General features: G+C 37.1%; 1 protein-coding gene across 8 annotated transcripts in view; it reads left to right on the top strand.

Moving 5' to 3' along the window:
* The window catches only part of EVI5 (ecotropic viral integration site 5), an 84433-nt gene that overhangs the window by 13684 nt on the left and 52145 nt on the right, over positions 1–18604 (top strand). For 4 of the 8 annotated variants that reach the window (XM_075424917.1, XM_075424914.1, XM_075424912.1 and 1 more), the window contains exons 3-13: positions 3918–4107; positions 7116–7340; positions 8363–8437; positions 9054–9179; positions 10004–10147; positions 11150–11239; positions 11348–11445; positions 12828–12888; positions 14787–14840; positions 17216–17248; positions 17812–17958. In XM_075424917.1, coding sequence (XP_075281032.1) covers positions 3918–4107; positions 7116–7340; positions 8363–8437; positions 9054–9179; positions 10004–10147; positions 11150–11239; positions 11348–11445; positions 12828–12888; positions 14787–14840; positions 17216–17248; positions 17812–17958 — 1243 coding nt within the window. Of the gene's footprint in view, positions 1–1771; positions 1849–3917; positions 4108–7115; positions 7341–8362; positions 8438–9053; positions 9180–10003; positions 10148–11149; positions 11240–11347; positions 11446–12827; positions 12889–14786; positions 14841–17215; positions 17249–17811; positions 17959–18604 lie in introns of those variants that run through there. The other 4 variants (XM_075424920.1, XM_075424915.1, XM_075424913.1 and 1 more) reach the window with 3 other exon arrangements.

Below are 18604 nucleotides of genomic sequence, written 5' to 3'. Positions count from 1 at the left end.
CCACTGTAGAACCTGCTCTGTTTAGAGATGGAACAGTGGTCAGCCATCTTTATTTGCAAGAAGTAGTAGACGAATCCTGCTGTTATGCCAGTGGTGGAAGATGCATAATGTCTTCATTTAGTGAAAAGTAAATTCCTAATGAGTCTTGCCTGTTCATCCTGGTGCTTTTTTGTATAATAAGCAACTGTTTCTTTGGCAGTGTTTCCATGAGTGTATATTTATCTGCACCATCGACATTACAAGATGAAACTTTCCTTTGGATCGGTTGCTCTTGACGTGTGCAGTGATTGCAAATAGGAATTCTCACTAAAATATCAAATTGGACTGTGTGATTTCTTAATGTTGAATTTCCAGAATCTGTACTTATTTGCAGTCTTGAGGCAGGACTTCTAAATCATCTGGCCTCTTGCAAAATGTGGTTATATTTGACAACCATGTTTCAGTAGTTTGTGAGAGGCTGGCTGTAAAGGAGAACTTGAGCTCCAAATAGTTTAGACTTGGCAGATTGCTGCAGGGCTTTGACAGCTACTGAAGGCTGCTATCCCGTGTGCTGTAGTGAAGTGCAGAGTTGGGCAGTTTAGCTCAAACTAGCTTCCATTCCAGCTTCTACTAGCGTGCTGGACTTTGCACTGAGGCAGTTGATGTGCTCAGGGTTTTTTTATTCTGGTGTTTCAATTATGAGGGCAGTGACTTTCAGCAGAGGAAGAGAGTAACTGGGAGAAGGAGGGGCTAATACCATTGTGTCACGTGGTATGTCTGCTCTCATGTTTGTGTTCTGCAGCCTAATAGCAATACAGCTTACAGGGAATTTGTTACATCTGTCTAGTTCTTGACCGAGAGCGGAGGGCAGCTTCTAGAGCCACCTCATTCTCTTTTCCTTGTGGTTTATGGGGTTGTCTCTCCTTCAAAGATTAACTATATGTAATTTTTGCTGTGCTAGTAGCAAACAAAAATTTATCAAAGGAAGAAAAAAAAGAGTTAGAGTGCTTTTAAGAAAGCTAATTTGCATTTAATCTGAGGCATTCAGCTCTGTTCATGACTAAGTGACTAACTTCTATTTGAAAAGCAGTAATTGTCTGTTCTTTGGACTGCTTGTCTGTGTTAGAGCATAATGTCTTTACCGCTAGAGTCATCTCGTTAAGCCTCGCAGTTACACTAGTTTGTTTCTTGAAACAAGGATGTGAGCTTGGCCTTGCTAGCCTTTCTTTTTCAAGTCGGCTTTCTTCATTTAGTAAATAAGCTAGCAAATCTTGTCTGGTCTCATTCAATTTTAGCCAGACCTGTTGTTCAATCCCATAGTAGTCATCTGTGTGCATTCTAATCAGAGGCTATCCTATCAAGTGTACCTTTTCTCGTGAATACTACACTGTAATACAGAAATTTAATGCTCGTATTATGCTGGGTGCACCGTAGTTTCAGCACAGTTTGAGTCTGCATTTTAGTACAGTGACACATTGTTGACAAGGAACTGTACTCTGAACACAGGGAACTATTCTTGTTTCTGCTTGCTGGGAGAATTGCTGGTGATGGATATTTTTAAAGGTTTCCTTTTCATTGTTGGCTTTTATGTCAGTAACAGGAATATGAATTCGTTAAGCAGCTAGAAATGGAAAGAACTAAAACTGTATCAAGCTATGTCTTCTAGCATTCTGTAATCCAATTATACTGAAATTCCCCTCAGAATAATGAGGTAGCTCGGTCCAGAGTCCTGGTGGAGCTGTTTGGCATTAGTAAATCATTTATAAAAGTTTTAGGTGAAAGAAAACAGGGACTAAATGCCACAGAACTTGCTGCTTACTGCAAAAAGAACTTCCCGTTTTCAAATCTAAGGACAATGAGTTTATCCAGGTAAGGTCAAATTACAGAAACTTAGCCTAGCTTCTATAGAAAGCTGTGAAAACTGTAAGTGACTAGTTAGAACCTTGTTTTTGTAACTGTAATGTTTATTCTGTGCTTGTTTGTTGTTTGTGATTACTTTGAATTTGATCTTTAGATACTGTCTCAGGTTGAGAGGAGGAGTTCCAAACTGTATTCATTATGGATCAGTGTAGGCCAGGTTTCTAAACATGTAAAATTTTTTTTTTTAGTTTTTCCTCAAAAAAAATTTTTTTCCTTAACATGGACTCATCCTGAAAAAGCTTTTTGTTTCTTTTTCGAAGGCACTACTATTTAACCCTTTTCCAAAATACTACTGTAGAGACTGTACTTTTTATCTTCATGAATTCAATTACTTTTTCCCCTAACTTACATAAACACTGGGTGAAAGCTGGGAACAGGGAAAGCTAGTATAAATATCTCTATTGTAGCAGAGAGCTTAAAAGGTGTAGGTATGCTGAGATGTCTGTACAATCTCAGGTACAATGTAACTCAGCTTATAATTTATTAAATATCTAAAACCTAAGCTGACCTTGCTGAAATGCTGGGGGAGGGGGTTAGCTTTTGTGCAGGTGCATTGAGAAATGGTTCAACTAGATCACTCTGATTTAGGGATGTTGAAATTTTTGGAAGTTAAAGCACAAATGAAACTCTTGATATAGCAAAACACTTTTTCAAGTTAGTCTGAATTCTTGCTCTCAGCTAATGTGGTCTAAAAAAATTCCCCCTGCTTATGGGGCTCAATTTTAGCTGAGTGTAAACAAAGGGTGCCTTTTTGCCCAGAATCCCCACTTCCTTGCAAAATTGATGGCCCTAGCAACCAGCTACCAGGGAAGTCTCTTCAGCAACTTGTCCAGCACTTGGCACATCTTTATGTATACCTTGCTCCCCGATGACCCCAGAAGTTCTCACATCTCAACTCCAGGATTTAATTACACATTCATTAGCTATACTAACCACTTTTGTTGCCTGGTCCTCATTCTTTAGGTCTGAAATTTTTCCCATGCATTTATAAAACACCATGTTGATTTGTGAACAGCTGTCAGCAAATGTCAGGGGTTTTAAAATTGCTCCAGGTCTTAATTATTCCATCTGTATTTGCATGGCCAATTAAATTAAAGGTGTAATCAGGTAGACTTTTAGGAGGTTAATATTTTCTTTAAGATTACTGACTCTTTTGCAGTACTTCGACAAAAACAACACAAGGAAGTTAAAGATCCTCAATGATAGTGTCAAATGTCAATCTGATGCACAACAGTTGTGGATTTTTTTGTTGCTAGTAAAATCAAAGTTGTCTTGCTGGTACTTCTGCTCAAAACAAAACATCTTCCCTGCAGGGCTGTTAATCTCCAGTTGATGAATGTGTAAAAGAGTGTTGGAATTGCAATGCTTCTGTACTTTCTGATTTAATGACTTTATGTATTAAGATCTAGTTCATGAGACCACAAAATGCTTATATTCTTAATATTGCTGATGCATGATGTGACATTTTTATCCATTTCTTAACGCTGCAATGTGAGCTGTTCTGTCTGCAGAATTACTTGAGATCTCAAGAACAAACTGCAACATTGACCAGTTATTTTCAAATTTAGTGCAAATGTATGTCAGAAAAACTGTTTCACTGAATCTTTGGGTGCGTTCTTTTTAAAGAGGTTGGAAGAATTGACTTCTAAACAAACAATTAATAGTGTGGTCCGTGATTAAGATAGAAAGCTAGAGAGAGACGCTTTACAAGGGCATGTAGTGATAAGACAAGGGGTAATAGCTTTAAACTGAAAGAGGGTAGATTTAATAAAGAAATTCTTTCCTATGAGGGTGGTGAGGCACTGGCACAGGTTGCCCAGAGAAGCTGTGGATGTCACTTCCCTGGAAGTGTTCAAGGCCGGGCTGGCTGGGCCTTTGAGCAACCTGGTCTAGTGGAAGGTGTCCGTGCCCATGGAAGAGGGGTTGGAGTGAAATGATCTTTAAGGTCCCTTCCAACCCAAATCATTCTATAATTAGAAGAACTTGATTTTTTTTGTGTGTGTGTGATTTCTTTGCAGACTCTTGGAAACAGATAGCAAATCCTTGCGATCAGTAAATGGGTCAAGAAGAAATAGCGGATCTTCTCTTGTATCTAGTTCATCAGCTTCTAGCAATCTCAGCCATCTTGAAGAAGACTCATGGATCCTGTGGGGGAGGATTGTGAATGAATGGGAAGATGTACGGAAAAAGAAAGAAAAGCAAGTTAAGGTAGTAGTTGGACACCATTTTTTAGGATGTATCTGTGATGTGATATAAATCACACTATTTTATCTTCCTGTTTGCCTTATTTTTTAAAAATAAATATGTATTAGAAGCTTCCAGTTGAATCTACTTCCATCCTTAAGCCTTAGTGCTTCCTATGTAACTGTTAGCAGACTTCAGTAACAGTTTTGTCCAGCCAATGTCTCTTATTGAAAACTGGATGCCTTTACTATGTTTTGAATACTAAAGCTTTCAGTCTATCTCTAACGAGAGATTCCCAGGAATATAGGGAACATTGCATCATGTTTTCGAACTGGAATTACTGAAAGCCCACTGAAGGGCATCTGATAGCTGGATGCTGTGATTATTTTCCCGCGGAGCAGCTGTCTTTTTAAAGCATTCTTATTAGAAGAGCTGATAATTCTACTGTATGAGGCTCTGATGAGGTTTTTGTGCATGCCAAGTGTATTGACCCCAGGGATGACCTTAAGCAGAAGAACACATAGTTTCTAAATTTGGAGTGGGTCAGACAAACTTGGACCAGTGTGTGTTCGGTCTGGGTTAGTCGTGGGCATGTACAGAAGTGGAATTCAATTACGCTTTAAATTCAAACTTAAAAGTATCTACGGCATTTGAACATGTCCATGTTTCAGAGGCAGCAAGTTCAGTGGCGTGGGATTTTTTGTCTGTAGGCAAGTCTGTTCTGCTTTGGTTGTTTGACTGTAGTCCGTAGTTTTATGTGCAGAATACAAATTTCAGGGTCTTTTGAGCAGCTTGAAATGTGTGTGTATGAATAGGTTGTGGGAAGACAGAACAATGGGCTAAAGTATCTTTTATGTGAAGCAATTGTGAAGGGAGAACATGACTTGAGAGAGGAAACAAGGGAAGAAAATGAATTCAAGACTTCCTGCTTGCGTAGGGAAAACAGTTTTTGGAAAGGTGTTCCCGAAAGGTCATGAAAAGAAGGCCACATGAACCTGGCAAGAGAAAGCAGAAGTGAGATGGTAATGAGTAGATACAGTTCGATAGAGTTTGTTTGAACTTCCTGCATTTGAACATTTTGGTGTCACACATATAACTTCTTTTTACAGCTGGCCAAGTATAATTTGGGGAGTATTCTACTAACTTCCAGTAAATATTTAATTACATTGCTAGTGAGTTTTCCTTTGCTGGTTAAATAATTCTCAGTAAATTTTTTTTGTTTTGTTTGTTGAAAGTTGGCCTAAACGGTGTCATTCTGCGTTTATGATGGAATACCTGAACATCCATACCTATTTCCTGATTGTGCCAGGAGGTATGACTTTAGCAGCATAGGTGTCCTTTGTCTTGGCTGTAAAAGCTGGTCTTACTAGATATCTGTTAACTTTTTTACGTTTTGGACATAGGTGTATAAACCTTCCTGCCTGGATGATGTGTTCCTTCCTTACATCTTTTGATCCTCTTCAGAACTTGCTTCCTGTTACGGAGGCATTCTGAAGGGTGACTGAAGTCCTGCTTTTCAGTGTGCATAATGCTGTGTAGAATAGCACTGTTCTAGTGCTGCTTAGTAGGTGCGTTTTCCTGCTGTTTCTTTAGGATTCTTGGAGGGATTAACCCCACTATTTTGTCGAGCAGGTGCATGGTGTCTTAAAGCAAGAAACCACTTGCTAATGCTTTGTTATTAGTAGCCCTGGAGGCTTTAGGCTGACTGATCTGCAATCTGATAGTGCGTTGTTGACAAATGGTAGCTACAGACAGATGTGGAAAGCTGATGTGGTAGGGTTGCTGTCTTGGAGTTGGAGATCTTTTAGGAAATAACACAGGGTATTGTAGTTGCGTTGTAGCTGAGCCAAATAGTTGGAGTGGCATTTACTAGGATGGTTCTGAAGAAGGCAGAAGATATTAGAAAATTGAGGTCAGTGATGCAAAACTCCTGTAGTAGAGTTCAAGCTTAACAAAAGCAGGAGTCTCTTTAAAAGTTATCACTGTTGCATTAGTTAATTAGTTTGGAGAAGTAGGAGAAATATTTGGAACAAACAGGAATAAGAAGGTTTGCAGGACAGGAGATTACTGTGGCTTCAGAATAAATACTGTCCTTTAGGAGACAGAATACTTGATAAGAGTTCTTAAGGTACAAAAAATTATTAAAGGAACCCTCTTGTCTTGAGGAGACAACCTTTGAGGTCAGACTCATCCTAGTTGCAGAAAGTACCACTCAGTCTGTAAACTTCCCGACTCATGCTTTTTTCTCAGATTTCAGATAAGCAACAAGACTACTTTCTGCTTGTGCTTTCTGAAAAGACGATTCCTTGATCTGTTGATTTGGAAAGGTTTGAGTTGTGTGATACCTAGATGACTTTTTTTTAGGGAAGATAAAGTAAATTTAGCTAATTCAGTAGATGTAAACTTTATATTTTCTTGGTCCAGTGTCTGAAACTACATTTAAATACTTTCTTAAAAGAGAACTTGGAAATACTGGCATACCAGAGAAATTAGACACAATTTAAGTTTGGCACATGACTTCTGATAGTAGTACTGTGCAATATTTTTTTGTTGCAGTTGGCTGTGCTGCAGTTAGTTCCACTTTTTATCATTTACCTGTCTTGGCAATAATTTTTAATTGGTGATTTTTTATATCTCAATTGCTAAAAGTATAATTAGGGGTGTTATCTTCAGTAATCTTTTGTGAAATATAAAAATAACTATTAAATTCTGGCTCATTGGAGCTCTTGTTTTAACATTACTTGAATATTCCATTTTTGAAGTAGTAGCTTACTATGAATAAGGGACTACTTTCATTAGCTAATTTAGCCACTAAAAATTATTCTGTCTCTCCTTGCTTTTGTTAGCTGACAATCTGTCAGGCTAAAATTGAGGTTTACACATTATAAACTATATGGTTGCTTTGTGACATTATGTAAACATTCATCCCTGAAGTTGTGAGGAACTTTAGTGTGTTGAAGTGTTTTGTTCTTTAGGCTTATGTTTATATTTTCAGTAAATATAAATGAATTCATGTCTTTTTTGTGCTTTAGGAGCTTGTTCGAAAAGGGATACCTCATCATTTCAGAGCAATTGTTTGGCAACTCTTATGCAGTGCTCAAAGCATGCCAATTAAGGACCAGTATTCAGAGCTTTTGAAAATGACATCTCCTTGTGAGAAATTAATAAGAAGGGACATAGCTAGAACGTACCCTGAACATGATTTTTTTAAAGAAAAAGACAGCCTTGGACAAGAGGTCTTGTTCAATGTAATGAAGGTAAGTCAGTATTTTCAGCTCTTGAAAGTACACTAGCTAGAACGTGCACAGAAGTTTGGAAAATAAATTGCCTTGTATATACTGAATTTGCATCAGTTTCATGTGTTCGTTTTCTAAACTTATTCCACTTGAAACGAATGGTTGAACAAATTACATTCCATTTTCAAAGACAGCCTTCAAATATGGTATTCCTGTAGTTAATGGTTTTACTTTATAAGAGATTTTAAAGACTTACTAACTTTGCATTAAAACAGTCACAAGCTAACTGCTGGTAGCGTAATGGAATAAAGTGTGCCATGAAGTAAAGTAAACAATGTTGGCCGAGACAAGAACACTGAAATCAGAACTAGCATTCGGTTTTCAAGTGTTTCTGAACCTGCAGGTGGTAGCAGCAAGTGGCAGGTACAAGCTAACGTGCAGTTGTTACAGTGCCCAAGCACAAAATGAGAAGGCCACCATAAAATTAAGTTATTTTTTCATTATTATACTAGAGCTTAATTTTTGAAAGACAGACTTTTGCATGCAACGTAGTTTCAACAGAAATGTTGGCAGGTTTCCAAATCATAGTAACTTCTGTAACTCTGAAATGAAGACACAACATGCATGGAGATCACTGCATTTCCTCCACCTGTAAATAAGACTGCAGCACATAATTTTTCTGAAAAGAACTGTTAAGTCTTTGTCTGGTCTGTCTCCTACAAAAGTAGTAACCTTGTGCAGTTTGTATGTCAGTGGCTTCTCTTATCTTTTGGCAAATTCCTGTGTTTGAAAATTGCATGTATTTTTTTAGGTATGCCTTAGTGTGTTAACTGTGTAGGCTATCAGAGAGCAGAGTTCATCATACCCCTTTGTAGCAGCAGGCAGCAACTAGAATATCTGACTAAAACTTCTGCATAGAGTATCTGTCCTTGCTGGATTTGGGAGAGAAGAGTGAGTTATTAGCAAACTAACAGCATGAACTATGATTACTTTTTATTGATGATGAGGTTTTAATTGTTGAGAGTTTTAAAACTTTTTCCTAGGCTTATTCTTTGGTGGATCGTGAGGTTGGATACTGTCAAGGAAGTGCTTTTATAGTTGGATTACTGCTTATGCAGGTAAACGTGATATTTTTAATATGTGAACCTTTAAAATCCCTGCTAGAATGCATAATATGTCATGGTGCTTTATTGGGAATTTTTATAACGATTTTCCTTCGTCATTTTGTTACAATGGACTTGTCACGGGCAGCTATTTACTCTGCAAATCAAAGGAGACTTACTCTCTGTGGTTCTATACTATCTTTGAGTGGGAGAATACATTTATTTCTCAGAGCTAAGGTAGGGTTGCAGGCTTGCATATTAACAAACTTCTTATTTCAGTTCTATTACACTGAATCTCCTCAGAGTTCAAATGGAACTTCACAGTTTGTTTGATAGTCTTAAAGCTGCCTTTGTACTACTGCCTTGTGTTTTATGACAAAGTAGGGTATAAGAAACTTGCACACCTCCATTTCGTTTTAGAAATCACTTGATAGAATTCAATATATACAAAAGTTCATTACAGTAATTGGTTGTAAATCCCTTAAAACAAAAAACCAGAAATAACCCAAAACCAGAAAAAAAACACTGCACACACAAAAAACCCCAACTCTAAACCCTCGCATGCACTTACTCTGATATATCCTTATATTTGTCCAGAGTTTTTATTGTGCTTCTGTATTTTTAATTATAGATGCCAGAAGAAGAGGCATTTTGTGTGTTTGTTAAATTAATGCAAGATTACAGACTACGAGAACTCTTTAAACCAAGTATGGCTGAACTGGGTCTTTGTATGTACCAGTTTGAGTGCATGATACAGGTACATGCAAAATCTATCAAACTTTCTCTTCGGTAACTATTCATAAAGAACTTGAGAATTACAGTTCAAGAGCAGGCGTGTCTGTTGGCTAATGGCTGTGCTCTTGCCAGTAGCTAGTTTCAGAACTTCAGAAGTGAATACGTGTGGCTGTGTGGTCTACTTGTTTAACATTTGGCAGACAGTGACTGGCTTTAAACACTGAAGCAGGAGGATTTGTATTGCTATAGTTTAAGCACATGAATGTCTAATTCTGTTTGGATCAAAGATTCTGAAAGTCGATGTCTTCATAGTCAATTTATAGCTATTTTAAAAAATAGAGTCTGGGAGATGTCCTCATATATAGAGTTAAAATTGTGTTCAGATTTGGGACATAGAACTTTTTCTTCCTGGTCAGGTTGATAGAGACAAATAGGTTTGTGTTTTGTGATCGAGTTCCTACCATGATGAGCAGAGGTGGGGTGTTAGATAGCAAATAAGATGTAGGTCCCTAGCCATACTCTAGATCTTTCCAGCTCTTTTTTGTAGCCCGTTCTCTAGATGTGACTTACAAGCTCGTGACTTCCTGTTAGGATCAGGAAGTGTTTTTGTAATCTGTGCTTTGCAGGATAGAAGAGTTATAGGGCGTTCTGTACTGGGACTTCTGTTGCATGGTTCTTGATCATGATGAGTAGTATCTTTGCTAGTCCTGTGTTACCAAGCTGCTGTCTCTACTAAATGTCAATTATTTTCTTCTTTTATTCAAAATTTGTCAAACATGGACACGCTGAAACTACCAGAAGAAGCTTAACGTATGGGTTTTTTTTTTTCTTTCTCTTCTTTTCCAGGAGCATCTTCCAGAGCTTTATGTGCACTTTCAGTCTCAGAGTTTCCACACTTCTATGTATGCATCGTCATGGTTTTTAACTATATTTCTCACAACTTTTCCACTACCAATTGCAACAAGAATATTTGATATCTTTATGTCTGAGGTAACTACTCAATACTCATATGATCCATTTCAACAGTAACTGTTAAAAGCAGTTATTTAGGTACTGGTATAAATCCCATTACGGTGGGCAAATCTCAAATACTTGTGCTTTTTAGTCCTTATGCTTATCAGATTATTTTTCAGGGCAAAATGTCTGTGTATGTAGTTTATCAAGGAAGAGCATCTAAATCTTTGAATGTAGATACTGTATGCACCTTTGTACTCTAAGCCTATTCAAGAGTTGCCACATCTGTCAGTTCTGAATGCAGCCCAATAGCATTGCATACAGCAGGGACATCAGTTGCTCAGTATTATAGTAAATCTGGGGTGGAAAGTAATGCTGCTTTCAGGCCAAAGTTAAAGCTCCATGGGGATACAGAGGCCAAGAAGAGGGGATGTAGCCAAAGATATTTGTGGAATTAATCAGTGTCACAATCATGAAGACACCCAAGTTGTGTTTAGGATTAGAGCTTTGTGGGATGGTAACTGGTAACAAACCAAACTTTATGGTCCCTTTATGCCCTTTCTCTGCCTTTAGAAAGAAAATAGGAAGTCAAAAGTGGATCCTTTCAGCTTACATTCAAGAATGTCCAGAATAGTATATACTGAGACGTTCCCTTGTATCTGTTTAAGCAGTTTAACTGCATTGCACCAAGTCTGAAATTAAAATGGCTTTTTTAAGGGAGTACCTGGGTTTTTTTGGTGCTAGATCTATTTAAAACTTTGATAAAGCAGACATGGAGAACGCCTGTCACTCAAGAGTGTTTACCTTGGCACTAGCCTCTCTGAGGGGGATAGCTCTGGCATCAGGACAAATAACCAGACTACTTGTCGTTGGCCAAAATGAGAAACCCAGAACCAAATTATTGAGATTTTTTTAGTAGCTCTGTTGCTTTTTTGAGAAACTAGGTGAAATTTCCAACATTAGTAAGTAGTAGAATCGTTCTATCCTGTTGATAATGCCATGAATAACTGTTGGATATATCTTCACTTCTGTTTTCAGGGTTTAGAGATAGTATTTCGAGTAGGTTTAGCAGTACTTCAGATGAACCAAGCAGAGTTACTGCAACTTGACATGGAAGGAATGTTACAGGTAAATTAAGATTATAATAATTGTAAATGCCTGAAATGTGTAGAGAGTGTGTGTGTATTTCCTTGCAGCTATTAATTATGTGTAATCTTGTGCTCTGATTACTTTTAGCACTTTCAAAAGGTCATTCCACATCAGTTTGACAGTGGTCCAGACAAATTAATCCAAGCATCTTACCAAGTCAAATACAATGCAAAAAAGATGAAAAAGTAGGTATAACATTTTGAGAAAATAGATTATACTGTTGCTAACAGCTACTGTTTGTTTATCTTTAAAACTAGTTATTATTTCATTTTGAATTTTTCATCTTTAAATTTTTTGGTGTTTTTTTACTATAAACAGTTAAAACTGAAATTTTGTCTGCAAGAAAATTCTTCTAAAGCAGTATTTGCCATTTTTCTTAAATATAATAAAGCTATATCTCCTTTATAAAAATAACCTAAAAAACTTTTGAAGACAGCTACGAATTACAGCACTTCTGTAAGCAGGATCTGAATAGAAAAGGGGGGGGGCCTGCTGGTGGTGGGATGGATTGAATTTTTGGGATTGAAATAAGGAAAGGAGGTTAAACTTTATGATCTGGCCTAAATTCTTGAGGCGTTAGCTCTCAGGAACTGTAAGAGTATTCACCATGTTAAAGAGAGCATGTATGGTCAAGATTAGTGCTGTTTATAATATAAATTGGTGAAACTTTGTAATACCTTTGATAATTGTAAAATAACTTTCATTTGGGGTTTGAAATCCTGAGCATAATGCTACTTTTTTTTTTTACTGTTACTTGCATGTCTTCTCTTTTCTGTCTTTGGTAATTATGTTTCAATAAGCTAAGCTGCACATATTGTGCTTTTCCAGGTGGCTGTAATGTATTATACACTCACTGTCGTTGCGCCGCAGGTTGTGCTAGGGTCTTTTGAGTTGAATTTGCCAATCCTTCTGTCAGCAGCCTATGATCAATGCTGTAGAGTTAGCGGTCTTCTCTAAATCAGAACTAGTAACAAAGCTTTCAGGAAAAACTTTTTCTCTGGAAGTAAGTGTGTGTGGTTTAAAATCCTGCCATTCCAGATCTAAACTTCCTTGGTTGTTTTCTGTAGAGATCTTGTATATCTCAGGTTGCTGCTTCTTGCTTGCCACCTTTTTAAGTGGGACAATTGTGTGGTTTGCTGGAGAGGGGCCAAAATGGGTTTATATGTTTAAGTTCTTTGTCTCAAATCTCACTGCATCTTTCTGTCTTCTAACCTTTCCAAGCTTTGTTTTCTTTTGGCTGAATCTGTTGAATTGGTTATTGTATAATTGCATTGAGTGGTTGTTACAGAGTAGCTCCAAATCGCTGCCACTGTAAACATGTACAAGCAAGCACCTGCACTGCAGAGTGCTGGTTCAGAGTCTGTTCATATCTACAGAAGTGTTTGTGTTTAGACTTAGTTTTAATGTCCAGTCTAAATATTTACAGGTGTGCATTTCAAGTGGCCACTTATACAGAGGAAATATCAATAATCTGTGTTTCTGTTCTACTGTGGTTTGTTAGGTATTATACCAACAAGTAAGTTATCCAAAATTTTTCTAATCATAATTTACTATTTCTAATTTTTAGGTTAGAAAAGGAATACACTACAATAAAGACAAAAGAAATGGAAGAACAAGTTGAAATTAAAGTAAGAGAGCTTCAACAAATTTATTTATAGATCAATTTAGTTTGTAGATGTGGGGTTACATATTTGGTCTGTATATACAGCAGGACATGTAATTAAGGTCCCCAAATTGTTTTCTTTCAGTATTTGCATTTGGGATGTCTGTTCATAAAGGATACTTTTAATGAAATTACTGAGACTTTGGGATTTTAAAGAAAAATCTTTGACAACGACCTGCTGTACTTAGTTTTCATTATTTTCTACTGACTAAAGCTTGATTACAGATGGCCTCATTTACCAGAGGTTCCGAATATGCTGATTTAGATGTAGGTGTCCCACACAGGCAGTTTGTAAAACACATGTTAAGAGAATTTATCAGAACGCACTTGTGTGGTTTATCATTGATTTTGAGATCTTGATTTTTCTTATGCATTGGACCCAAGATTGAGTGTCTTCTGTCTGCAGTAACTTTTCCTTTTGAAGCTTCTGCAATTGATAGATCATGTAGAAAAAACCCACCCTGCAAGTGCAGTTTGTTTCCCTTTCACTAGCTGACTTACTTCCTGTATGTACTTAATCACTGCATCTTTTTGCTTTTATGAGATAAATAGGCTTCTGCTGCTTTTTTTAATTTTTTCATGTTTTTTTCACAGCGTGGGGCTTGATCTGGATTTGTTTCCTTGTGTCGTGTTTTTAACCAGTTCCATGAGAAAAGGCAGTGGGAGAAATGATGGGCAAGTGTAGTATATGAAGCTTAGTAGAGGGAGAGGGGTACAGCCTTCCTTCTTCCTGTCCACTGCTAGTCATTTTGCTTTCCCATATCACTTTCGAGGGCCTCAGTTGTTCGGAAAATTCAGTGACACGCACGTGGGAGCACAAAGGTGTTCCAAGCTTTTTCAGGCAGTTTGTAATTGTAAGAGGCTGTGGGGCAGTTAGCAACATTAGGACTTGCTGTAATGGCATCTCAAATCAGAATATTTGCAGGACTCTGCTCTCTGCAGAACAGGACAGAATAAAATCATTTGAATGACAACTGTAACGTTAGATTCCAGTATTTTAACTTATTTAAAACCCTTCCCTGCTCCTGCTTCCCCCTCCCTCCCTCCTTCCTCCCCTCCCCGAAAAACCCCAACCAACCAAATCCAACAACTCAGAAGTGTCCATTTCTAGGCCCTGCTTTGGGACCTTATATAAACCATTGTTAGCTTACTGTTGCCTGCTAAGAAGCTCTGCTCTTTTAGGGAGACAGATAAACAAGCACATTGAGTCTGCCGCTTAGCCTTGCAGAATGAAGCATTACTGAACTGATACCCATGGCTCTATTCTTAGGGATGCAGATCTCTTCTATCTGAATGCGGACTGCTAAAATTTATAGGAAATGCACTGGCAAAATATGCAATTCGGTACAATTATTTCTCACTTCTGGGGCATCCAAGGTAAATAATTCTCAGTATAACTTTACAGATGAAATAAATATTATTATATAACTTAATATAAAGTATTAGGAGGAAGCGGAAGGAAGCCTTGTAGCTATCTCATTAGCCTGTCCTAGTGCAGGGAGTGCGCTTTATTGTCCCTTAACCATAAAGATGGTGTCCAGCTCTGTTTATGGAGAGGAGGCTGTTGAGCCTAATGTGTGGCTAAGCCCTGTGGTTCACCTGCAGACGTACTGCTTTCATCTAATGCAACACAGATGCTTTCATATAACACAAGACTTCTCATCTTTGCTGTATCAAGCTGTTCAAACTCTTATTTTGAGTTACTACATCATATAAAAGGATGCTGAAAAGGTCTAATTATTTTTGTATTTATATTGGTGTTCATAGATGTGATGAGATAAAAATATTGTTAGCTTGCTTGGCTTTTATCAGACTTCCAGTTCATGACTTCATAAATGCAATTCTGAACTGTTTACCTTCCAGAGGTTACGAACTGAAAATAGACTCTTAAAACAGCGCATTGAAACATTAGAAAAAGTAAGTATGGTGGTACTTAGATTTATCTGTGTTAACTTATACTTAAATTGATGGCATTTTCATTATATGAAATGGGAATTTCAGAATTAAGTTACTTGTTTTCCTGCTAACCTATGGTGTTTACTAACAGTGCTTAGGCAAATAGCATGACAGTAGCAAAGCAGTTAGGGTCAGTGCTAGTAAATGTTTAAGATTATGTTTGGCTCTTAGTGAATATGAAATCAAACATTTTGATCTACCCAGCTTTTGTTGTACTGTTTTCTTTCTGAATTAGAAGCATCAGTTCAAAGTCGAGAAGACTACATGAAATAGGGGACTGCTTGGGTGGAAAAGAGGTTATTGTGAGAGAATCCTCAGTTTTGAAAATCTGAAGTCCTGGGTGTTTCTGCGTAGGAGCAAAATGAGAGACCTACAAAATGACCAGAGAGATGGAGATGAGGGCAGATTATTTCATCGCTAGCAAATACAGCAGTAGAGGGGTGTTGCTGCAGCATTCGCATTCAGTACAGGAAGCCTGCTGCCATTAATTTGTTTTATATAGTTTAGAATTTTTGTAGCAATTTTGTGTACATGGAGGAGAGAATATCTTTCAAGACTTATTTCTCACAGATTTCATCTGGAATAGAGTTTTGTTCGGCTTCATTGTAACTGGGTTTAACTTTAAAAGTATGCATGGTGACTATTGTCAGTACCCTGCCAACCTGCAGGCATTGTTCTCCAATGGCCTCTCCTATATTCTGATATCGTGCTTCCTGTGATAGATTGTACCTCAGCTGGTCTGCTCTTCAATGAGAACACTCTTGTCCGTCTTAACCATGAGTAGCAACTGCCTTTCAACAAATGAAATTGAATGCTCTTGTGAGTTGCAAACAGTTGTTTGTGTTTCACAGGGAGGAAAATGATAAAGATTCAGTTTAGAGTGACATAACTGAAAAGTGTCACACTTCAGATGTTAAGTCCATTACAGTTTCTTGGAAAGTCAATCTATGTCAAATTCTAATTAATTGATTTCTGAATTTAGTTTGGAAAAATGCATGTAATGAGGACATATTGTGAAAGTTGTGACCAAAAATACAATTTTATAAACATCTTTGTTTCTAATATTTAAGTGCTTATAAAATTAACTGAAAAGAGCAGACTCTTTAAAAAGTTTGAAGCTGTAGTGAATCGCTTCATTGTTCTTTTGGCAAATCTATAATAGTAAATATCCCTTTTTGATACTTGCAGAGGTTTGAAATCAGAATTTTTTTAATTAGGAAGTCCATGATGAACTGCCAGACACTAGTGCTTTTGTAAATTCTGGACTTAATTTCAGATTTAACTTTCAGAGTATCCCATTCTGACTGGAATTAGAACATTTCAAAATGGGCAAATATTGACAAGAATTTCTGAAGATCATTAACATCACAGTGTCTGAAAAACAGATCGTAAAGTGTGAACAGATGTATTATGTTGGAAACTTATTTTAAGATATTTTTTCCTCATTCTAAGCTATATGATTTAGGTGTGATTTCCTTAGTGTACCTTAATGTACTAAATCTTACTTGCAAGTAACGGCTCTTATCAACCAGTTTGAACTTTGATTTTAATAAAAGTTTCAAGGACAAAGATGGTCTGCAAATAGACGTGTTCGCTGTTGTAGAATCTGCAAAAATTGAGTGTTTTCCAGGGTGATAGAGTAGAAATTAATTAAATCTGCAGTGGGGCAGGGGGCAGTATGTAGTGCTTGTCAGTGTGCTTAAATGAAAATCTATTTTTTGCAAAACTTTGGCAAGGAAAGAGAATCTATAAACTGCTCAATTGAGTTAGTGCAAGAGTTCAGTAAAACAAAATATTAGCTGTCAGCTGAAATTTTCTACTCGTGTCTGTCAGTTTGCACCATTTAACTTTCCTGCTTCATCTTTCTGGACGCTTTAGTTCTGCATGAATGCCTCAGTGCTTAGTGGAGTTTTCTTTGTGCTCAAATTATGCCTTCCTTTCACATTGCAGACAGACTGTAGAACACGTCTTGCATCCATCTACTAGATAGTATCACTGACTTTTGTAAATTAGGGAAGCAAGCCATTCTGATACAAATCCCCAGCCTCCTGCAGGTGAATTCTAAGTGTTTTGGAAATCTGGCTTTGAGACCTTCTTGTATTAAAGATAGACTGTGTTAAATCTGTTGCAGAAAAGGCTGCTTCCTGGGACTTTCAGGCTGAGTCACCTTAATTTATATGAAGAGTTGTTAATTTTGCGAAAAGAGTTTGTACAGAAAATGGGTAGAATTTGGGCATTTTCTTTCTCTCAGCTCTTGTCTTTTTTTGTCACTATTATCACCCCTTTGTTTTGTGGTTTTTCTTTTCCTTATTCCTATCTGAATTTTTCCTTTGTAGGAAAGTGCTTCCTTGGCAGATAGATTGATACAGGTATAGTCTTTTAGTCTTTTTCAGTATGAATCTCTTCCTGCTCTCAAAAAACTCCAAACTGCTTTAATGCATGCATATTTGCATGCTATACTCTGTCTCTGTCTTGCTGATTTGGAATAAATATAGAGCTAATCTTTTGGTAGATACTTGTTTAATTTTGTGTACTAAAAATATATAAACTCAATACCTGCATGTTACAATATTTTTCTAACCTAATATAATTTTGGGGTACAAATTCCTATGACAAATGAATTCTGTGACACTCTATTAACACTGAAATTGAATATTGTGAACTTAAATCTGTGCATGTACAACTGAGTAATGTTGCATGAAAGGAATTTTATTGAATACAAGTACACATCTGTGCTTGCTAAACGGATGCTGAACTTCGTAATAAAGTACTAAAGCAGCTGTTTAGTACTACATTGTCCTAAAATTTCTACCAATTGTACTCTATGCTGTTTGCAAAACCAATCTGATGAAATAAGCAGCTAAGCATCACAAAGGCAATCTTTCATGAATTTGTCCTCAGTTGCTTAAAAAAAAAATAATTATGTCCTAAGGGACAAGTGACAAGGGCCCAGGAGGCTGAGGAAAACTACCTCATAAAACGGGAGCTGGCCACCATCAAACAGCAGAGTGATGAGGCCATTACTAAACTGGAGCAAGCTGAGAATACCATCAGGGAGCTCCAGCAGCAGCAGCAATGGGTAAGGAGCCTGGCAGCACGTCATCTCATGTTTTTCACTCATGTTTATTTTTCATCATCATGACATGGTCTCTGTGCTGTCCTTGTAAATGCTTGTTTATTGTGATTTGCATTCTTAAAATTACACAAATTAAACTAAGTGATATTTTGGTCTGTTCTTACTAATAGATAAGATTCATAACCCTGGATAGATGCAAGTTATTAGGTTGGTTTTTTTTAAAAAACCCAAGAAAACCAAGCCAACACAAAAGCACAACATAACACATCAAGCCAAAAACCCATCACCACCAAAGCAGTACTAACAAAAAACCACACACACCACCTTTGGTAGAGCCTAATGATAAGAATCTAGCCATTGCAAATTGTGTCACTCTGAATACTCAAATCTGAGAGTTCATTCATAATGCCTTTACCTAGCTTCTCATTGAAGTTAGTCTCTTCCATGTTAACATTTCTTCTGTGTACATGTATTTTTTTTTTCCTAGTGTGCTTAAATATGCTGCTTGCAAAAATTAGAAGGGTATTTTCTCTGAGTTTGGAACTACAGGACTTTATTAAAAGTTGTGGGTTGATGTGCAGATAGAGCAGGAAAATAATTTTCAGCAACTATATGTAGTACTGTGTATGTACTATGTGTTTTAGGCAAT

The sequence above is a fragment of the Opisthocomus hoazin genome, chromosome 6, assembly GCF_030867145.1.
Source record: "Opisthocomus hoazin isolate bOpiHoa1 chromosome 6, bOpiHoa1.hap1, whole genome shotgun sequence".
Classification (NCBI taxonomy): domain Eukaryota; kingdom Metazoa; phylum Chordata; class Aves; order Opisthocomiformes; family Opisthocomidae; genus Opisthocomus; species Opisthocomus hoazin.
The sequence above is the reverse complement of the archived record's forward strand: the minus strand, read 5'-3'. Positions and strand labels throughout refer to the sequence as shown.